At 37.4% G+C, this 24092-nt stretch overlaps 1 protein-coding gene across 1 annotated transcript in view; it reads left to right on the top strand.

Annotated features, from left to right (window-relative positions):
• Positions 1-19863, top strand: part of WNK3 (WNK lysine deficient protein kinase 3) — a 262648-nt gene extending 242785 nt beyond the window's left edge. Inside the window, exons 21-22 of the mRNA XM_003802721.2 lie at positions 13362-13564; positions 19474-19863. Of these exons, the coding sequence (XP_003802769.1) occupies positions 13362-13564; positions 19474-19863 (593 nt within the window). The remainder of the gene's footprint in view (positions 1-13361; positions 13565-19473) is intronic.
• The last annotated feature ends 4229 nt before the right edge of the window (positions 19864-24092 follow it).

The raw sequence follows: 24092 nt of genomic DNA, 5'->3' as shown, positions 1-24092 counted from the left end.
CTTTAATGGGGATTGCATTAAAATTGTATATTGCTTTGGGTAATATGGACATTTTAACAATGTTGATTCTTCCTAGCCATGAACACGGTATATTTTTCCATTTGTTAACATTTTCGGCTGTTTCTTTTCTTAGAGTTTCATAGTTCTCTTTACATAGATCTTTCACATCCTTTGTTAAGTATACCCCCAAATATTTCATCTTCTTAGGTACTACTTTAAACGGGATGGAGTCCTTAACTGTTTTTTCAGCTTGGCTGTTGTTGGTATATATAAAGGCTACAGATTTATGAGTGTTGATTTTGTATCCTGATACGCTACTGTATTCCTAGGAAGGATATCTTGAGCTCAGGAATTTAAGAGTAACCTGAGCAAGAGTGAGATCCCATCTCTACCAAAAGTAGAACAGTTAGGCATACATTTTTTGTGGGGGCTTATGGTCCTAGCTACTCAGGAGGCTGAAGCATGAAAACCACTTGAGCCTAAGAGATTGAGTTTTCTGTGAGGTAGGCTGACTCCATGGCACTCTTTTCTGGTGAAACAGTGAAACTGTCTTAAAATGAAATCATGGCATATTCAGGAAAGGACTTATTGTAAAAATGCTTTGTTCAATGAAAATTCAGATCTTAGGATATTCTTTGTATTCTAGTCATCCATAAGAACTACTTGTTAGAATAAACACTGAAATCATAAAGTTTCTTTTGCATGTACTCAAGAATTATTCATCTTACATTTTTCAGATCCTTTTTTTGTTTGTTTGTTTTCAGTCTCTCCTTTTCTTTTATTATTTTCCTTCATCTGTACCCCATTCCCATTTTTTAAATTAAATCATAGCCTTGTACATTAATGCAATTATGGGGCACAATGCACTGGTTTTATATATAATTTGAAATACTTTCATGAAACTGGTTAATGTAGCCTTCACTGCATTTTCTTAGTTATTGTGTTAAGACATTTATATTCTATACTTAATAGATTTAACATGTACCCTTGTAAAATGCACCATAGGTGTGGTCCCAACAATTACACTCCCTCCATCCATCCACCCCCTCCCTTCCCCTCCCCTCCGCTCCCCTGCCCTGCCCCATCTTCTTTCTCCTTCATCTTGGAATGTAGTTCGGTTATAGCATTCATATGGAAGTGTGGGTATCTATAAATTGGTTTCATAGTAGGACTAAGTGCATTGGATACTTTTTCTTCCATTCTTGAGATACTTTGCTAAGAAGAATATGTTCCAGCTTCATCCATGTAAACATGAAAGAGATAAAGTCTCCATCTTTTTTAAGGCTGCATAAAATTTCATGGTATACATACACCACAATTTATTAAGCCATTCATGGGTTGATGGGCACTTGGGCTTCTTCCATGACTTAGCAATTATGAATTGGGCTGCAATAAACATTCCGATGCAACTATCTTTGTTATAAAGTGATTTTTGGTCTTCTGGGTATATATACCTAGTAGATAAATTGAAGAATTGAATGGCCGGTCTATTTTTAGATCCCTACATGATCTTCAAACATCTTTCCAAAAGGAACATATTAGTTAGCATTCCCATCAGCAGTGCAGAAGTGTTCCCTTTACTCCACATCCACACCAAAATCTATGGTTTGGGATTTTGTGATGTGGGCAATTCTTACTGGAGTTAGATGCTATCTGAAAGTAGCTTTGATTTGCATTTCTCTGGTGATTAAGGATGGTAAGCATTTTTTCATATGTCTATAGTCCATGCATCTGTCTTCTTTAGAGAAGTTTCTCTTCAAGTCGCTTGCCCAGACTGAGATGGGAGCACTTATTCTTTTCTAGCTAATGCCTTTGAGTTTTCAGTGGATTCTGGTTATTAAACCTTCGTCAGAGACATAACGTGCAAATATCTTCTCTCATTCTGAGGGCTGTCTGCTTGCTTTACATACTGTGTTTTTGAATGTGCAGAAGCTTTTTAGCTTGATCAGATCCCAGTAATGTATTTTTGGTGTTGCTTCAATTGCCTGGGGGAGGGGGATGGTCCTCCTCATAAAATATTCTCCCAGGCTGATTTTTATAGTTTCATGTCTTAAGTTTAAATCCTTTATCCAGTCAGAATCTACCCTTGTTAATGGTGAAAGGTGTGGGTCCAGTTTCAGTCTTCTACAGATCGCCAGCCAGTTCACACAGCACTATTTGTTAAATACGCAGTCTTATCTCCACTAAATGTTTTTGATTGGCTTATCAAAGATCAAGTGACAGTAAGTAGCTGGATCATCTCTTGGTTCTCTATTCTGTTCCATACATCTACCTCTGTTTTTATGCCAGTACCATGCTGTTTTGATCACTGTCGATTTATAGTATCGTCTGAGGTCTGGAAGCATGATTCCTCCTGCTTTGTTTTTATTTCTGAGTAATGTCTTAGCTATTCGAGGTTTTTTCTGATTCCATATAAAATGAAGTATTATTTTTTTGAGATCTTTAAAGTGTGACAGTGGTGCATTAATGGATTGCATTAAAATTGTATTTTGCTTTGAGTAGTATGGACATTTTAAAAATGTTGATTCTTCCCAGCCATGAGCATGGTATGTTTTTCCATTTGTTAACATCTGTAGCTATTTCTTTTCTTAGAGTTTCATAGTTCTCTTTATAGAGATCTTTCACAACCTTTGTTAGGTAAACTCCCAAATATTTCATCTTCTTTGGCACTACTGTGAACAGAATAGAGTCCTTGACTGTTGTTCCAACTTGACTATTTTTGGTATATATAAAGGCTATTGAATTGTGAGTACTGATTTTGTAACCTGAGATGCTACTATATTCCTTTATCACTTCTAAGAGTTTTGTAGTTAAATCCCTTGTGTTTTCCAGATATACAATCATATCATCTGCGAAGAGTGAAAGTTTGATCTCCTTTGACCCTATATGGATACCCTTGATTGCCTTTTCTTCCCTAATTGCAATGGCTAAGACTTCCGTTACAATGTTAAAAAGCAGTGGAGACAATGGGAAACCTTGCCTGGTTCCTGATCTTAGTGGAAATAATTTGAATTTAACTACATTCAATACAGTACTGGCTGTGAGCTTGCTGTAGATGGTCTGTATCAGTTTAAGAAATGTCCCTTCCATACCTGTTTTTTAAGTGTTCTGATCATGGAAGGATGCTGGATATTATCAAAAGCATTTTCTGCGTCAATTGAGAGAATCATATGGTCTTTTTTATTTATTTTATTTGTGTGATGAATTATATTTATAGATTTATATATATTGAACTAACCTTGAGAAACTGTGATAAAACCCACCTGGTCATGGTATATAATTTGTTCTGTTGCTGGATTCTGTTTGCTAGGATCTTATTGAATATGTTTGCATCAATATTCATTAGAGATATTAGTCTATAATTTTCTATACTTGTTGGATCTTTTCCTGGTTTGGGGATCTAGGTGATGTTTGCTTCATAGAATGTGTTGGGTAGTATTTCTTCTTTGTCTATATCTTGATGAAGATAAAGTAATATAGGTACTAGTTCCTATTTAATGATTTGGTAGAATTCTGATGTGAAGCCATCTGGTCCCCGACTTTTCTTTTGGGGGAGTTTTTGTATAGTTGATGCTATTTCAGAACTTGATATAGGCCTGTTCAACATTTCCACTTCATTCTGGCTAAGTCTAGGTATGTGGGGGTGCTTCCAAGAATTGGTCTATTCCTTCAGATCTGCATATTTCTGAAAATAACGTTTTACGTAATATTCATTAAGAATTTTTTGAATTTCTGAGGAGTCTGTTGTTATTTAGTCTTTGTCATTTCTAATTGATAAAATAAGAGATTTTACTCTTTTATTCCTGGTTAGGTTAGCTAACGGTTTATCTATTTTATTGACCATTTTGAAAAACCAACTTTTTGATTTATTGATCTGTTGTATAATCCTTTGTTTTCAATTTCATTTAATTCTGCTCTAATTTTGGTTATTTGTTTTCTTCTGCTGGGTTTGGGAATGGCATGTTTTTCCTTTTCCTGTTGCTTGAGATGTCCCATTAAGTTGTTAACTTCCTCTCTTTCTGTTCTCTTGAGGAAGGCTTGCAGTGCTTTAAATTTCCGTCTTAGGACTGCCTTTGCAGTATCTCAGAGGTTCTGGTAATTTGTGTCTTCATCATTGTTTTGTTCCAGAAATTTGGTAATTTCCTTCTTAATCTCATCGATGACCCAGGTATCATTCAGCATGAGGTTAGTTAGTTTCTGTGTTTTTGTATGAGTGTCCAGATTTCTGTTGTTACTGAGTTCAACTTTTATTCCATCATAGTCCGAGAAAATACAAGGAATAATTTCCATTCTTTTAAAATTGCTGAGGTTAGACTTGTAACCTAATATGTGATCAATTTTGGAGGATGTTCCATGGGCTGATGAGAGGAATGTGTATTCAGTTTTGTTAGGATGAAATGTTCTGTACATGTCTGTTAAATCCAATTTTGAATGATTAAGTTTAAGTCTAAAATTTCTTTGCTTAGTTTCTTATTGGAGGATCTATCTAGCACTGCCAAAGAGGTGTTAAAATCTCCAACTATTATGGTGCTGGAGGAAGTCAAGTGGCTTATGTATGTTAGAGTCTCTCTTATAAGTTGAGGCACATTCTGGTTGGGTGCATAAATGTTAATAAAATTGAAATCTCATTATGTTGAGTGTTATGCTTAACACGTATGAAGTGACCATCCTTATCTTTCCTTACTTTTGTTGGTTTAAAGCCGATTGTATCTGCAAATAAAATTGCAACACTTACTTTTTTCTGATTTCCATTTGCCTGACCATCCCTTCACCCTGAGTCTATATTTATCTCTTCAGGTAAGATGAGATTCTTATATGCAGCAGATATCTGGCCTGAGTTTTTGTATCCAGTCAGCCAACCTGTGCCTCTTTAGAGGATAGTTTAAGCCATTCACATTAATTGAGAATATTGATAAGCCTGGTAGAATTTTGAGTATCAAGTTTTTTGAAAGTCCAGCAGACATTTTTAATTCTTTGGCTACTGTGGAAGTTGGAATTTGATCAAAAGTTTCTGAGTGAGTTTACTTTTGTGGTAGAGCATTGTGCTTGTCATTGTGAAGGATGGGTCTGAGAATATCCTGGAGATCTGGTTTAGTTATGGCAAATTTTTTCAACATGTGAATGTCATTATAGCATTTAATTTCTCCACTGTAAATGAAACTCATTTTAGCTAGATACAGGATCCTGGGTTGAAAGTTATTTTTTTTATGAGGTTAAAGGTCAATGATCATCCTCTTCAAGCTTAAAAAGTTTCAGCAGAGAGATCTGCAGTCATTTTAATATTCTTCCCCTTGTAGGTTATGGGTTTCTTACGTCTGGCTCCTTGCAGAATTTTCTCCTTCATATTAACTTTGGTGATGTTAATTATAAGGTGTCTGAGAGATGTCTTATTTGGGTTGAGTCATGCTGGGGTTCTGAAACCGTCTGCTATCTTAATTTCAGAATCTCTTGCAATGTTTTGGATGTTCTCCTTTATTATCTCTTGGAGTAGAGCATCTGGGCCTTTTGAAGCAACCTCTTCTCCTTCAGGGTTTCCTGTAAGGCGAATGCTTGCTCTTTTGGAGTAGTCCCACAATTCTCTCAGGGAATGGTCCATTTTTGCTGTCCACTTCTCTTCCTCTTTGAGCTTTTGGGAGCATTCAAAAGCTTTATCTTCAATGTCAGAGATCCTTTCTTCTGCCTACTCCATTCTGTTACTAAAGGATTCTACTGTATTTCTCAGATCTTTGAGGGCTGCAAGTTCTTGCCTCAATGTATCAAAATCTTTGGTGATTTTGTCTTTGAATTCACTGAATTCTTGAGACAACTTTTGAATTGCTCCTTGAAATTCTAATTCCATTTTTACCTCCATTCTGTTGATTTTATTTGTCATCCAAATTCTGACCTGGATTTCTAACATCTCAGCCATTTGTTTATGAATGAGATCTTATGGTGTGTCTGCCTTTTCGTTCCTTGGGGAAGTTGATCTACTCTGATTATTCATGTTGCCAGAGTTTTTCTCCTGATTCCACCCCATGATTATTTTTCACTGGCTAGATGGGCAGTTAAGGTGAAATTTGATTGGGGGCTCCGAAGTTGTGGTTAACTAGCCCTTTGCCAAGGATCTGGGACTGGGGACTGTAGCTTTTTCCCCTTCAACTTTCCAAAGTACCCATACAGTATTACATTCTGAGGCTCTGAGGACCTGCTTGGTGTGGTGGGGTTAGGTGGCTCTGTCTTGTATTCAACTGGTCTTTGTCCAATCCTAGTGGATCAGTGACTCTGGGTTGAAGTCCCAGCTGTGGAGAAATACAAGTAACTAAGACAGCCCATCCCCCACAGGCAACAACTAGAAGAGGAAAATCAATCCTTCCCTTTGCCACATAACCAGGGTACCACCCAAGAGGGTCCTTGGGTGATTGACCCAGTTTAGGAGTTCTAAACCAATTTACCCAATTGGTACCAACTCTCAATTGGGGAGTTTGAAAGGTCTCCAGCAACTAGAGAGCATAGGTCTACTGGATGCTCAAATATAGCTTGCTCTGGTGCTCTGTGGGGTCAGAAAGGCCCACCCAGTAGCAGAGTTGGACCAGGGGGCTGATATCGTTTTCCCCACCTTGCACCTCTTTCATGCCCAGTCACTGGTAACCCCTTTGGGGGTGTGTGGTCCTGCTGCCTCTAATAAGCAGATGTGCCAGGGCTTTGCATCTGCAAGAGTCAAAGGAAAGTCAATGCCCTCTCAGCCTGGCCACCACCCTCTACCACCAGTTGGCTGGGGGAGCTGAGGCCTGCCTGCCTTGGGTACTCAATGGCACCTGCGGGCTTTCCACCTGAGCTCAGTCTGAACCTGAGGATAATGAGTCAGCAAATGATTCTCTCCCTCAGCCACTGCGCCTTTGCCCCAGCCACTCTGCAGCACTGATACCCCTATAGGGCAAAGTCTGGCTTCCTCTGGCTGTCCTCAGAGTTGAGGAGGTGTCTCTCCAAGATTAGACCCCTGGCAGAATTGCTGTACTATTGGTGAATCTTCGTGGGAGGTGTCTCTGCACAACTCCTAGGCAGCTTCCATGGCTAGGGAGGCGGCTGTAGTGGTTGCTCCTGGAGCATGGGGCACACAGCTCCAGAAGCAGAGTATGGTATGTGGTGTGCAGCTCTGGTTGGGCAGATGCACAGTGGCTCCAGCAGGGTGGGGCATGTGGCAGGAGGCTCCAGCAGGGTGAAGCACCTGCACTTGTCATGTGGCTCTGGCAGGGTGGAATGTAGGGCGCTTGGTTTCAGCAGGGCAGGGTGTGACTCGCAAGTCTTCTCCCACAGGTGGTTTTTACTTTCACAGAGCCAAGCCCGACAGCCTCCTCCCCTCTGCACTACTGCTGGGCTCACTATTATAGTGCAGCTTTTCTACCATGGCCCTTGCGGTGACCGAACATGGCAATGAACCGCTGACATTCCAGTCTCTTCAGAGTTAAGCTTTTGGACCATCAGGCGAGTGGGGAAGGGTGGACTGGAAGTTTAAAATGGCAGGCAGAGTGTTAGTTCAACTTTCATGCCTGGCAAGGGAGTGCTCACGGTCATAGCAGTGTCCCTCTGGAGAAATAGTCCCCAGTTCCTGCATCTCTCTCCTGTGGAGTAAGACAAGAGGTCCTCAGTTTACCGCTCGCTTGTAGAAAACCTGCAGTGAGAAAAAAAAGAAACAAACAAAAACCCCACAACTCTCTTGGAGGAGAGGACAGACACTTTTCCTTTGGGATGAGTTTTGTACCTGAAATTTGCTCTCTTGGAGACACAGCTTGCCTCAGCAGAGGTGATGTGCAGTTATCTGTAGCAGCCCATAGAGCCTATGGCTAGGAAGAGTGAGAGTTATAAGAAATACCTGTATAGCTCAATAATGGAATACCTTGGTGAAAAGGGCATGGAGAGGGATTTAGCTCTCCTAACAAGCATGTGAGCTCAGGAGATGACAGCATTGGTGAATTGGCAGTCTCTACACCTGTGGTGTTGAGAGGCACGAGATCAGCCTTATATTAGGCTGGAGGAGAAAGCAGTCTAGAGCATGCACATTTTATCATGGACCTGCTTACTCTGACTCTGTCTCCTCTCCTGCCTGCAGAATGCCAGCATAACGTCTCTCTGATGAAGATTACCAAGCTCTGCTAAAGACTAAGATCTATCTTTCTAAGAAGACTGCTTTACTCTCTCTAAGACTCTCTCTCTCTCTCTCTCTCTCTCTCCTGCTAAAGTAGGTAGCCCTCAGGCACCTATGAGAAATTTTTCCTGAGGAAGGTAGCTTAGAAGTCCACATCTGGAACCTAGAAGGCAGGCCCAAGACCTGGCCAGTCCTGGGCCCTGACAAGCAGTGGCAGGGGTAGGCTGTAACAGTTATTACTCTTCTCTCTCAACTCAGGTCCCGGTCTTCAGCTTTATTGGGTGCTTTCTGGTCATTATCCTTCCCTCTGGACAGGAACTTCTGTCAAAAGCTGGCTCCAGTTGGCCATCTTGCTCCTCCTCCATCTTTTTTAATGGCTGAATAGTATTCCAAGTTCTATATATACCACAGCTTATAAAGCCATTCCTGGGTTGATGGGCATTTAAGTAATTTCCATATTTTGGCGATTGTAAATTGAGCTGAGAGAAACAGTCTAGTACAAATGTACTTATAATAAAAGGATTTTTTTTTCTTCTGGGTAGTTCCGTAGTAATGGAATTGCGGGATCAAGTGGGAGGTCTAGTTTGAGTTCTTTGAGGATTCTCCATACTTCCTTCCAAAAAGGTTTTCCTAGTTTGCAGTCCCACCAGCAGTGTAATAGTGATTCCTTCTCTCCACAGTCATGCCAGCATCTGCAGCTTTGAGACTTTGTGATGTGGGCTATTCTCACTGGGGTTAGGTGATATATCAGGATAGTTTTGATTTGCATTTCTCTGATTATTAGGGATGATGAGCATTTTTTCTTATGTTTGTTAGCCATTCATCTGTATTCTTTAGAGAAGGTTCTATTCATATCTTTCGCCAGTGATACATGGGAGTATTGGGTCTTTTTTGTTGATTAGAGTTCTCTATAGATCCTAGTTATCAAGCTTTTGTCTGATTCATAATATGCAAATATCTTTTCCGATTCTGAAGGTTGTTTATTTGTTTTCTTTGTTGTTTCATTCACTTTACAGAGGCTTTTCAGTTTAATTAAGTCTCAATTGTTTATTTTTATTGCTGTTGTAATTGCCACAGATGTCTTCTTCTTATAATCTTCCCCCAGACTGGTATCTTCAAATGTTTTCCCACACTTTCTAGAAGTATTTTTATTGTTTCACACCTTGGATTTAAATCTCTTATCCATCACGAATCAGTTTTTGTAAATGGTGAAAGGTGTGGATCCAATTTCAGTCTTTTACAGGTGTTTATCCATTCTCCCAACACCATTTATTGAATAGGGATTCTTTTCCTCAGTGTATGTTCTTGTTTGGTTTATCAAAGATCAGGTGGCTGTAAGATGTTAGTTATATCTCATGGTTTTCTATTTGGTTCCAAAGGTCAATGTCTCTATTTTTGTGCCAATATCATGCTGTTTTGATCACTGTGGCCTTGTAGTATAGCCTAAATTCTGGTAGGATGTTGTCCCCAGCTTTGTTTTTATTACTAAGAATTGCCTTAGCTGTATGGTTTTTTTTCTGGTTTCATACAAATGAAGAATTATTTTTTCCAAATCTGGAAAGTATGATGTTGGTATTTTAATGGGGATGGCATCGAATCTGTAGATTGCTTTGGGAAGTATAGACATTTTAACAATGTTGATTCTTCCCTGCCATGAGCACGGTATGTTTGTCCATTTCTTAATATCTTCTGTTAGGGTTTCATAATTTTCTTTGTAGCAGTCCTTTGCCTCTTTTGTCAAGTACATTCCTAGCTATTTCATTTTTTTTTTGAAGCTACTGTGAAGGGAATTTTGTCCTTGATTAGCTTTTCATCTTGGCTGTTATTGGCATATACAAAGACTACTGATTTGTGGATATTGATTGAGTACAGCAATCATCACTGACTGCCAGTTGAATATCCATGATAACTTGTTCCACTATATTTGAGTACAAGAGTCCTAACATTGTTGTTTTCCCTTAGTGTAGAAATGTTCTTAAGTGATTGACACATAGACTTACCTCTCTGCAGCAAACTTTTTAGAAGCAGAAGTGATTAAGCACAAAAAGTATTCTGAAGAGATTAGTGGGCACTAATATGTTTATGTTTATTACTGTCTTCTCCTTTTAATCCTACCTGCTAACATTCTTCCAGGCTAAGAACACAATCAGCTCTGAAGTCTTCCACAACTTTGTCATGATATTTGTTCCCTCAATGGCATAGTGTGAAATGAAGGGCAAAGAATTAGATGAATGTGCAAAAGAATAACAAATAATGGTATTTGTATTATAAGCTGATTTGTGTGTCTCAGGATTTTAAGATTTAGAAAAAGAAGCATTGCAACAAGCTTGGTATGTCATTTTAATACATCATGGTTGCTTCAACTTAGTAACAAATGTTCTTATAAAACTCTTATATATGTGATTGTTCCAATAAATTCATTAAATTCTTTTTTTTAGTCAAGTCATTTTTATTTGACATATCATACTGAAATGCAGCATTCCTATAAAAATCTTTCAATAATTCACATTGCTGATTCTGTTCTTCATAAAATTTAACTATCTGTTCTCATAGAAAGAAAACTTTGGTTAGTACCTGTCTCTGCAATAGGCAATACACTTTAGAAAATCCACACTAAACACCTCATAGTTCAACTTCAGAATGTTATGAAACTGTACATTAATACAGTCATGGGGTACAATGTGTTGTTTTTATATACAATTTGAAATATTTTCATTAAACTGGTTAACACAGCCTTCATGTCATTTTCTTAGTTATTGTGTTAAGACATTTATATTCTACACTTAGAAAAATTCACACGTACCCTTATAAGATGAACCATAGGCACGATCCCACCAATCACCCTCCCTCCACCCATCCTCCCTGCTCCCCACTCCTCCCTCTCCCCTTTTGCCTTATTCTTGGGCTATAATTGGGTTATACTTTTCTATGAAAGCTATACGTTAGTTTCATAGTAGGGCTGAGTACATTGGATACTTTTTCGTCCATTCTTGAGATACTTTGCTAAGAAGAATATTTTCCAGCTCCGTCCCTGTAAACATGAAGGAGGTAAAGTCTCCGTCCTTCTTTAGGGCTGCATAGTATTCTGTGGTGTACATATACCCAATTTATTGATCCATTTGTGGATCGATGGGCACTTGGGCTTCTTCCATGACCTAGCAATTGTGCATTGGGCTGCAATAAATATTCTGTTACAAATATCTTTGTTGTAGTCTGAGTCTTGGTCTTCTGGATATATACCTAGTAGAGGAATTGTAGGATCAAATGGCAGGTCTATTTTTAGTTCTCTAAGTATTCTCCAGACATCTTTCCAAAAGGAACTTATTAGTTTGCAATCCCACCAGTAGTGTAGAAGTGTTCTCTTTTCTCCACATCCATGCCAGCGTCTCTGATTTTGGGATTTTTTGATATGGGCTAATCTTACTGGTGTTAGATGATATCTCAAAGTAGTTTTGATTTGCATTCATTAAATTCTTTTTTTAAGTGCCAGAGTCTCAGTGGCTCAGGCTGGAGTGCAGTGGCTTTATTATAACTCACTGTAACCATGAACTCCTGGGCTCAAACAATCCTTCTGTCTCAACTTCCAGAGCAGCTGGGACTATAGGCACATGATACCATGCCCAATAAATTTTTTTTAAAAAAGTTTGTAGAGATAAGGTCTTACTGTGTTGTCCAGACTAATCTTGAATTCCTGGCTTCAAGTGACCCTCCCACTGTGGCCTCCTAAAGTTCTGGGATTACAGGCATGAGCCACCACATCCAGCCCTCTATATTTTATTGTTTTTTTTTTTTCACATTCAACCCTCATTAAACTCTTCTTAAGCAATTTTCAGTAATGATTCTATTTAATATTTAATCTCCTTAATTCTAAACTTTCAATGTACAGGATTCATAGAAAATAACAGACTATACATAAGAAATTATTGAGATGGTCATGTACCTCCTTATTAAGTAATATCTTCATTCAAGATTATTCCAGGACAACAGCTTTAAACTATTTCCCAGTTTAGGACATCACTGGGAATGGTATAATGGAAAGCATGCTGACTTGATACTTGGGACACCTGGCTTCTAGCTCTAGCATATAACCCTAGTAGTTACCTTCTGGGTTCCAGTTTCACCATAAAATAGAATGATATTTGCTGTCTCTGTATTATAGGTTTGTTATAGATTTCAAAGAAGATAAAGAAAAGTACTTTGAAGATGTTAATATGGAGTTATAGCTTGCATTTTCCATATTTTTTCATGATTAAGAAAACTACCATGACAAATAGACAAGATATTTTCATAAGTTTGTTTAATTAAATCTTTGGAAATGTTATTGTGTTTAAATGTTACAACTGTATTTAAAATTGATTTTAGATACACTGTGTATATTTTTGGCTTATAATTCAGTCAGAAGAATTGGAACTCTATGAATATTTTCCATGAGAATGATTTTGTAAGTATGAACAATAGTATGAAGTAATCATTTAAATACTTGGTATGATATTCAGATAAGGAAAATTTGCACTGATAGAGTCCTCTGTAATTGATTTCTATAACTTCTTTGAACATTTTATGATCCAGGAGTCATGAATCTCATCAAACAATCTGCATCCTCATTTCTGCTATTCTTGATACACATTATTTTTTAAAATTATAAACAGAAGTATTGGTTAAAGAATAAAATGAGAATCTAGTTTCCTGAAGCTTATCGAAAGTTAATATGTTATATTTAAAAGATAGTCTTTATCTAGACTTTAGAGTTCCAGGTCTGTAATTGGTTGTAAGGACTTGGGCATGTCAATTTTTCTGGATCTCATTTTTGCATTATAAACAAGAGTTTTGCACTAGACCTCTAAGATTCTTTACATTGTTAACGTTCTGTGATTATTTTTATAATGCTTCTAAGCATCTATCCAAGGAAGTTGATTTGAAGATTAGAGTTTATACCAATTATTTAGAGATCCTACTTATTATACTTGATTTATGCCTTAAGGTATCCAAATTTGCTGTCCAAACAATAGGAAACGTTTGAGATTAAAAGGGAATACTGTGAGTAATTACTCCAAGACAACAGCTTTAAACCAGGAATATCCCAGATAAACTAGGTTGGTTTAAACGAGTAGAGTTTGGTCACTCTACTCTGTACCCCACGTGTGGTTCTGCTAACTGCATTGTTGGCCAAAGAAGAGTTATCTATTTATTAACTTGAATTCCTTTTCATGGTTCCTCTGTTTGTTTGTTTGTTTTATAGATCCACTGTGTGTAAAGAGTAGTGTAACATCATGCCACCAATCTACAGCCAGTAAAAAAGGGATGTTCACAGATGATTTGCACAAGCTGGTAGATGACTGGACAAAGGAAGCAGTAGGAAATTCTCTCATTAAGCCAAGCTTAAACCAACTTAAACAGAGTCAACACAAATTAGAGACAGAAAACTGGAACAAGGTATATGAAGTAAGTTGTTTATACTCAATTCTATTTATTTATTAGAACTAAAACCATAAAAATTGATTCACTTATACCTATGGTTACAGTCACTATGAGAAAATGGTATGACTTGATAACATAGGGACTTTCACCTTTGTCTAGATTTATTATGCCTCTCAATAAATTATCTTTTAGATCAGGGGTCAGTAGATTTTTTTCTAGGAAGAGGCCATTTAGTCAATATTTCAGGCTTTTCAAGACATAGGATCACAACTTTTCAAATCTATTTTAGTACAGCCATAGATAATATGTAAATAAATGAGTGTGGCTTTGTTCCATAAAATCTTGACTTAGAAAAAGAGGAGGCAGGCGATAGTTTGCTCACCCTTGTTTTAGACTGTTCTAGCTTAAAAAACAAACAAACACAGTGTCAGAGAAGAAAGCATCTAGAGTGAGGGATAATTCAATCCTGTGGTGCAAGAAGAGTTTGGGTTTATATAATTTGTTCAGTATGAAAGATACTTTTAAACCTCTTTAAGCTAGAATAATAGGTATCTTAAGGTTATGGACAAGATCCCTAGTTATTGCATGTGGCCTTAGACAGGTGTACATGCAGTTGAAATGTGGAAGAGTGACCACAGTGCATTCTGAAGTGGGAATAAGGCAGGTTTATAGAACAGCATAGATAGTATAATATAATTTATGCAAAATTATATACATTACATATATGTTTATATGCATAGAGAAATATGAAAAGCCATGAAAAATGTGCTGGATGGTGGAATATTGGCCTTATTTTACTTTGTACTTTTCTGTGTTTGAATTTTTAAAGTAAGTGACATCTTTTCAAAATGAGTACATCTACTAAAATGTGAATCAGGGCCTAAAATCTTAACCTTCATAAGTGAAAGAGCTGTATATGTGTGTTATGTTTGTGTACATACATATGTGTACATATTTAGTCATTGAATATAGTTTGGTAAGGAAAGTCTGATAGTATACTTGTTACTAATATTAAATAAAAAATTTCAAAATCTTAGATTTCCCAAACTAATAATGTATTGGCTTGAGGATTTTGTGTATTTATATTATTCCTGGTACCAGTTTATACAGATAATATCACCTTTACAATGGAAGCCTTTAAAGGGAAATTTTGAGGCATAAATTCATTTATACTGTCAGTGAGAGAGACCCTCTGAGTACTGTATGAATGGAGGCTTTTCTTAGCTGGCTGAAGGTAGTTTATTGCAATGTAATAGAGGACATTTGGAGAAAGGGCAAGTAGAAAATGATGTGTGAACAAAAATAGTGAAGGTCATTTAATAGACTTGGGTCCCAATCTCAGTTCAGTCATTTACAAGTTGTTTGACTTTAGGTAAGTTATTTGATCTTTCTGTGTCTCAGTTTTCATGTTTTTTAAACAAGAATAATACTTGCCTTGTAAGACTGCTATGAGGATTAAATTAGATAATACCTATAAAGTTGTACCTTTACAGATATTACATAGGTACCCTATGTATGGAACTATTTTCGTATTTTTAGGTTAAATTGATTATATCTTTGTGTGGAGAGCTCATGTTACCAATGTTCTTCCATGTTACACTCTTACTTAGAAATATTTGTTTGCACAACAGTTATGTACCAAGCCCTTTACTATGTACCAAGGTCTCTGCTAGACATGGGTTTGGTGAGTAAAAACAAGTATGTTCCCTATCATCATGGAACTTATACTATAGTAGGATAGTTAAACATTGACAGACTTGCATAAATATAAAATTGCAACTGTAATACGAACTACAAATGATATATGATAATATACAATAAGGGAAATTTGACCTAGTAAGGAAAGCCTCCCTGGGGAAAGTGATGATTTAGAGATCAGATATGGTGGCCTGTAATCCTAGCACTTTGGGAAGCTGAGCTGAGAGAATTGCTTGAGGCCAAGAGTTTGAGACCTGCCTGAGCAACATAGTGAGGCCCTCCTCTACCATCTCTACAAAAAGTAGCCCTGTAGTCCTAGCTACTCAGGAAGCTGAGGCAGGAGGATCACTTGACCCTAGAAGTTTGAGGTTGTAGTGAGCTATGATGATGCCACTGTACTCTAGTCTGAACAACAGGTAACATTCAAAAAAAAAGAAAAGAAAAAAAATAGCCAGGCACAGTGGCTCATACCTGTAATCCTAGTACTCAGGGAGACCAAGGCAAGTGGATACCCTGAGCTCAGGAGTTTGAGACCAGCCTAAGCAACAATGAGACCCCACCTCTGCTAAAAAAAAAATAGAAAAACTAGCTAGGCATTGTGGTAGTCGCATGTAACCCCAACTACTCAGGAGGCTGAGGTAAGAGGGTTGCTCAAGCCCAAGAGTTTGAGGTTGCTGTGAGCTGGGACACCACAGCAGTCTACCCAGGACACAGAGTGAGACTCTGTCTCAAATAAATATAACATTTTTTTAAAAAAAGAAGCTAATAATTGAGCAAAAATATGAAGGATAAGTAGGTGTTAACTAGGTGAAAAGGGGAGGGAATGTGATTCTGTGCAGAAAAAATAACATACACAAAAGAAAAGCCCCATATGAGGAAGGGAGCATGAAGGGATCAAAGCAGGCCAGTTTGGCAGAAGTGAAGAGTACCAAGTGGGTACACAGTGAATCTAAGGAGGGAAATAGGGTCTTAAAAGTGGTGATGATAAGGAACTTTGTCTTTATTCTAAGAAAGATGGATAAACCATTGAAGCCCTAGGATTCAGATGATCATATTTTTTAAAAAAGATTATTCTGACTAAAGCAAGAGGAAAGTATTATTGGGGTTAAGAGTAGATGTTGACAGACCAGTTAAAAGTTAATCACAGTAGTCCAGAGATAAAGAGAAATTGAGTTGAGGAGAACAGATTTCAAGAAATGTTTGAAAGATTAAATAGACAAGATTTGGTGATAGAATGTATAACAGAATGTATATCAAGACTAGGTTTCTGGGGCAGCGCCTGTGGCTCAAAGGAGTAGGGCTCTAGCCCTATATGCCGGAAGTGGTGGGTTCAAACCCAGCCCCAGCAAAAACTGCAAAAAATAAAAAATAAAAAAGACTAGGTTTCTGGCTTTATAACTAGATACCATTCCAGTGGACAAATCACTGAAATGGGGAACACGAGCACTGCGCTTTGGTAAGAGAAGATTTGCTTATTTAGTTTGGAGCATTTGAATCTGTAATGCCTGTGAAATATCCAAGATAAGATTTATAACCTTTCCAATTTTTCTTTTTAAAAATAAAATTGTGTTGGCTCGGCGCCTATAGCTCAACCGGCTAAGGCGCCAGCCACGTACACCTAAGGTGGCGGGTTCGAATCCCCAGCCCGGACCCGCCAAACAACAATGATGGCTGCAACCAAAAAATAGCCGGGCGCTGTGGCGGGCACCTGTGGTCCCAGCTACTTGGGAGGCGGAGGCAGGAGACTCGCTTGAGCCCAGGAGTTGGAGGTTGCTGTGAGCTGTGATGCCACGGTACTCTGTCCAGGGGGACAGCTTGAGGCTCTGTCTAAAAAAAAAAAAAAAATAAATAAATAAATAAATAAAATTGTGTTATTGTTTGTAAATTGGTAATATTCATTATAGCATTTAGCCAATACAGGAAAACACAAATTTTAAAATAACACCTTCAAATCCCACCACCCAGAAATAATTTTCATTGACTTTAGATATATATAATTTCAGATATCTTTCTATGTCTGTATGCATGGAAATAATGCTACCATGGTTGGGTGCAGTGGCTCAAGACTGTAATCCTAGCACTCTGGGAAGCTGAGGTGGGTGGATTGCTTGAGCTCAGGAGTTTGAGACCAGCTTGAGCAAAAGTGAGACCCTTTCTACCAAAAGTAGAAAAAATTAGCTGGGTATCATGGCGGGTGCCTATAGTCCCAGCTACTCTGTAGGATGAGGCAAGAGGATCCCTTGAACCCAAGAGTTTGAGTTTGCTATGAACTAGGCTCATGCCATGGCACTCTAGCATGGGCAAAAAAAAAAAAAAATGCTGTCATACTCAATGTGCTATTTTGAATCAGAAGAATTAATTTTACTTTAACAGAAAGAAAACACTGATATGAAGAAGGTATTGCTGAACTTTAAATAAATGTTTTTCTCCTCAACAGACATTGTCATTCATTCTGGAGTCAAACTAAAAACATTTACCCTAACTTAAGTCAAAAGTTTCTAACTAAAGATTAGTTGAAAGTCAGGCACAGTGGCTCACACCTATAGTCCTAGCTCTCTGGGAGGCTGAAGGCTGGTGGATTGTTTGAGCTCAGGAGTTCACAACCAGCCTGAGCAGGAGCAAGACCCCGTTCTCTACTGAAAGTAGAAAAATTAACCTGGCATTATAGTCCCAGCTACACAAAAGGTTGAGGCAAAAGAATCACTTGAGCCCAAGAATTTGAGGTTGCTGTTTGCTATGACACCATGGGAGTCTATCTAGGGTGACAGAGTGAGACTTTTTCCCCCAAAAAAATAAAGATTAGTTGAAACTTTAAAGTTTAGTCGGAAATGTAGTTTTAGCTCAATAAGTCAATTTAGAAGAACTAAGCATTTGAGACTGATACCAAGCTCTCTTTCAGTCTAATTACTCTCCCAGCTGAGCTATTTTGGCTGCCTGCAAGCTTTCCTTTAAATGAAAATTACTTTTATTGGACTTTCTTATTCCCATGTGCATAAGATTTCAGTAATCTCTGTACATATGAAAAATTATAATACAATATGATAAGAGTCAGGCAGGAATATATTTTCTCAATAATGCCCAAAACATAATTATCTCATCTTGAATTTAAGTTTTCAAGAAAGTAACATAAATGTCAGACTTGTAAGATAATGAGTAGATTGGGTGTGTAGGGTTAGAAAGGTGACAATTATTGAGCACCTGCCATATGCCAGACTCTTTCCCCTGTGCCACAGTAAATCATAGTCCTTTGTCTCCAAAGAATTATTTAGTAAGATGGCTATACTTGTCTATCAGTGTATGTGCTGGCATAAGAAAATAGAAAAGTAGTGCTAGCATAGGAAAGGAGAGACTAAAATGTGAAAAGGGATTTAGTATAGGCTTGGAGTTAGAACTGTGTTCAAATCCCCACCTCACTATTAACTTATTTAATGGTATTGGGTGAGTTATCACTTTTAAGCTTCTGTTTTTCCATCTGAAAATGCCTACCTTTCAAGGCAGGGCAGTTATAAAGATCAAATGAAATAAAGTATGTAATTATGCTTAGTACACAAAAAGGTACTCCAGAAATGGTAGACACAGAGTCATAATGGGAATAGTAAGCCAAAAAAAAATAGGAAGAATCCTAGTACTCTATGAGGCTAAGGCAGGTAGATTGCTTGAGCTCAGGAGTTCCAGCCCAGCCTGAGTAAGAGCAAGACCCCCATCTCTAAAAAAAAAATAGCCAGGCATTGTGGTAGGCACCTATAATCCCAGCTACTTGGGAGGCTGAGGCAAGAGGAGAACTTGAGCTCAAGATTTTGAGGTTGTTTATGAGCTATGATGCCAAGGCACTCTACCAGGGGCAACAAAGTGAGACTATCTCCAAAAGGAAAAAAAAAAAAAAGAATAGGAAGTACTATAGACTGGTAAAAGCATATATCAAGTAGGCTCGGCACCTGTAGCACAATAGTTATGGCACTGGCCACATGCACTGAGGCTGGTGGGTTCAAACCCAGCCCAGGCCAACTAAACAACAATGACAACTACAATAAAATATAACTGGGCGTTGTGGCGGGCACCTATAGTCCCACCTACTTGGTAGGCTGAGACAAGAGAATCACTTAAGTTTGAAGTTACTGTGAGCTGTGATGCCACAGCCCTCTACCGAGGCTGATATAGTAAGACTGTCTCAAAAAAAAAAAAAAAAGCATATAGCAAATAAACTGATCTTTTGTTTTTATTTTTGTTTTTGTTAGACTACTTCATCTACTATGGGCTACACATCAACATGGATTTCTTCTCTGTCCCAAATTCGTGGAGCTGTCCCAACTTCCTTGCCACAAGGACTCTCACTCCCTTCATTTCCTGGGCCATTATCATCATATGGAATGTCCCATGTTTGTCAGTATAATGTTGTTGGGGGGCCAGGGTATCCAGTACAGTGGGTAGGAATTTCAGGAACAACACAACAGTCTGTAGTAGTTCCTATTCAATCTGGGGGACCATTCCAGTCAGGGATGAATTTGCAGGTATTTCCAACTTCACCAGTCCAGAATCCGGCCACAATCCCTCCTGGTCCCAAATCAATCACAGTACATGATGAAGAAAAGGGAGAATTTTTTCAAAATTACTTTCAGGACACCTAAGATACTAAAGTTTCTTCTTTTTAAGTTCTGCTATAGTTTCCCTCATTTGAGTTTACTTTAGACTGTATTATTTTTGTTGTTTCTATGTGGTATTCAGTACAGCTCATCATCCTTTAGAAATGTGCAGTTTGCACATAGAACACTGCACATAGAAATGTTTTTTCACTTCAAATCCTATCCTTTTTGATACTTGATTTTTTAAAAATACCATTCAGAATGCTTTAATAAACACTCCTGAGCATTACCATTTCCAGGATACTTTCCATACATTGCTGAGAAGCTTCCATTTTTTTACTGCTGCTTTCTACAGCTAGATGATACTTTTAAGATACGTAAAAATTTAGATCAGTTCTCCCAAAACATGAATGATGTAAGACCCTCCAACAGCCAGAGTCTTGGGATTCTGCACATCTTTGTCTTCAGTTTACTTTTCACAGAATGTATGGTAATATGCTGCAGGAGATGTTTTGATGTATAAAATTAGAATAATTTCATCAACCATTATAGAACATGAGCCCTTTTTAATGTGATTTTCTTCCCGTCATCACAACAGTAGGAGTGAAGTCTTGTTTTGGGTGAGGCGGAGGGAAAGGAAAAAACAGAACTGTAACAGTTCCTTGATTCTGCAGATACTATAGCTGCTTTAGGATTTCCATAATAATTCAAGGCAGCTATCTTCTTGTTTCTCACATGCACACTACATTGGTTTTGAGCATCTGAGAGGCATCGATTTGGCTTGCATTCTCTTGTAAGGGATATATTGCAGCTGATATGAATCTCATCTGGGGGAAATCTTTGTATTACTAACAAAGGAGATTCAAGTTACACCTCAGTCCATTCTTCTAAAGTGAAATTTACTTGACACAGATTTTGTAGGTTTTGAGACTTATACATGAAACACTGGCTTTACAGGGTTCTAAAAGATGTAGGGTATACAGTGTCCTGCAGTGAGATAGTTGACCCTAGAAGGATACTATTTAAGTTATCCTTAGCTTCTTTTTTTGACTACCATTTTTTAGTTATTATAGTTTCTTTCGGGTATGTATAATGTCTTAGATGATTTTAGATGAATTTGGCAGCCTCTTTAGAATCAGAGAGAACACTGTCAAGTTGCACTTTACTGGGTTTTATCCAGTTTTAGGAGAAGGGGAAGCAATGTCAAAATGTCTCTGGTTTTTAGGAAGGTTAACTATAATACTCTTAAAGCCCGGTCACAGGGTTACCTAATGCTCAGTCTGTGAAACCCAATAGAAATATTAAATGTTATTTATCAACTGCCAAGTATATATGTTCAAACTACTTTCCATTATGAAGACTTCAAGTTATTTCTAGTTCACCTTTACCTAATTAGGAGTTCTGTCTACTGGTAAACATTCCAAATCCTCAACTGACATTTCTGTTAACATATTTTCCTCCATATTTCTTAAAAATTTTACCCCATGGGCTTGCCAGGCAGTCAGAAAAACTTAATGGGTACACTTCTTCCTCTTTTTTTTTTTTTATTTTTGCACAATCTACTTTGTGATATTCAGTACCCCTTTTCAAAAAAAAATTGTGTCTTATATTGTTTACCTGAGGATCAGACCTACTATCGTGAAGATCCTATCTCTATCATTTGGGGCATCTAGGGCAGCATGTTGAGAATTGCCGTTGATAAAATCCACAGTTTCTTTTTATAGAACATATTCTATTTGAGATAAGTCTTTCCAAGTCTTATGTACAGATTCTTCAAATTTCTTCTACAGTATCACTTTGCAAGTTGAAGTGATTTTAGGACATTAGTGTAATTTCTATGTGTACAGAAACAATTCTCCTAAAATCCATAATTCTTTAAAACTGGCCATGTTTCATTACAACAGTTGGCTTTGTGTAATTACATTAAGACATACAAAATATAAAGCAAAAATACTGGTTTTAAGACCCCTTCTCTAGTCACAATCCTTTTAGACAGTGTACCCCAGGATGAAAAACCCTCCATGGACAACATGTGTGATTACATTTATTAATAGCTGCATGTGTACATCATGTGTCCTGCATTTTGCCATCACCTCTGTTTTACATATAATTCATCATTCTTGTTTGCCTGCAGACTTTTGCAGTGCCTTGTAATATTTACAATCTTTTCAGGTTTTTTCTGGAAAGAAAAGTAGTCTTCTAAAGTTTGAAGATGGTGAATAGTGTACTGTTGTCTCCATGCTGACTACAGTAACTGGCATAATATATATGTTATGTATACATTATGTATATGTAACGTGTGTAAGTTTAAAAATACAGAAAAAGTGAATATGTGTAGAAATTAAGAAAACAATGTTATTTTCATCACATGGGTTTTTAAATTATCTTTTCTCATTACTTAAATGTTTGATTCAGATTATAGTTACTTTGACTGTAAATACTGGCTAGTTTCCTATCTAGGGGTTTTACATTATTTCATAATTTTGCTAAATCATATAATAGTGCTGTTTTCATCCTTGCCTGAGGTATTTTCCCTCCCCAGAAATAATTAACTCTTGAAATAAATCTCAGAAATTTCCCTTCTTACTTAACAAAGAGCCTACTATATAAAAAGGGCCTTCTACCTATTTATTTTCAAAACACACACAAACCTGTTATTTTTTATTTTCCTTCTTGTAGAGGAGAAAAAGGTTATATTTAACCATCCTTCTTGTAACGTTTATTTGGAACATAATCTGTATGTCTGGCCACCATGTTTACTTCTCAAAGTGCAAGTCTGATGAATAGTACTGTATCCCCATATGTGGCAATGTGAGTATTTCATCATGAAGTATCTGCTGCTATGTCTGTTATATTGGGTGTAAGATCTTAAGAATATGAAACCAGTATTGGTGTAAATCTAATGAAAATAACCCTATGTACATTTGCAGCAGTCTTAAATCTCTATTTAACGTAATTTCTGTAATATAACAAATATCCATTCTGTTTTTCATCCTGCCTTGCCAGTTTTATATCAAGCATGAATTCTAATGGTTTGACAGCAAAATTACCTGTGAAAGTTTAAAAGGCACTTTTCTGCTGTGATTTTTGGATTGAGTATGTAGTGTTATGTACAGTATGATGGATGTATCATTTTAGAACCCCCAATTTAATTCCAGTCCAATTACTTTTGTTTATCTACCTCATTTTCAGTGCTATTTAGGGTGCAGAAGTAAACACTGCCTGTGCAACTTGCTTTTTTGCCTTCTCAGTATTCTTTCAGATTATAAATTTGGCCTGCTTCTTTGTCCCAGGGCTAACCATGACTTTGAGAAAGAAAGAGACCATCAATCTGCCACCAATCTGTGCTTTTACATGATGAGAGCCATGTACCTCTGTGAAATAAGCTTTGGATATTTGGGGATGGGGAACAGGGAAATAAATCCAGCCGGTGGCAATGTAGAACTTAGTTGTAGGAGTTAGTTGTAAATAAACAAATGGTAAGAAAGCACCTGAATTAGACAGTACAGTGCCTATAATTTTGCATTTTTAATAGAGATGTGTTTCTCATCTGTGTGCCTAAAGGGCTATGGTTGAAATTGCTTTAACTGCCACAGTAAAATATTTAACAAATACTTCACCAATGGCCTGTCATTCAATATGTTAGCATACTGCTAAGTATTTGCAGTGATATTTTGTTACTTTAAAATGGCCAAATACATTTAGTTGAATTGTAGTTGATGACAAAGGTTTGATATAACTGTTTATCCAATCTCTAAAGTTCATGGAGGTATTGACTTTCTGTCTTCTGAATGAAAATGATACATTCCTTTTTTTCCCCCTAAATACTCAGCAGATGTTTGCAACCAGAAGTTCCTTGTTTCCCATGTTTACTGTGTAACACTACAGCATATTTAATATTCACAAACAACTGTATTTCAGTCATCATGCATGAGTACATTCCTGAGGCATATTTGCCATCAGTTTGGGATTCTGTTACTTTACTTCTTGTTCAGAAAAACTTGAGCTATTTGAGGTGGTGTGCAGGCCATTTTCTAGAATAGATTGTGTTTTGAATCTATAATTTATTGAGGACTTGTCCCCCCTACTTTGTTTAGAAGATGAAGGGGAAAGGGGGGCAGTATGTAGAAAAGGTCTTTGATTTTATAAGTGTTATTTCCAGGATTGAAATTTTTTTGAGAAAAACAATCTAGATTGTAAAATGATGACATTCAAACTTGGTAAAATCATTTGAAGTGAGATTAGTATGAAATTTTTATGGAGCCAAATGCTTT

This window comes from Otolemur garnettii, unplaced genomic scaffold (genome assembly GCF_000181295.1).
Source record: "Otolemur garnettii isolate 467f Iridium unplaced genomic scaffold, OtoGar3 scaffold00256, whole genome shotgun sequence".
NCBI classification, from domain to species: domain Eukaryota; kingdom Metazoa; phylum Chordata; class Mammalia; order Primates; family Galagidae; genus Otolemur; species Otolemur garnettii.
Note: the sequence above shows the minus strand (reverse complement) of the source record. Positions and strands in the feature narration are given on the sequence as shown.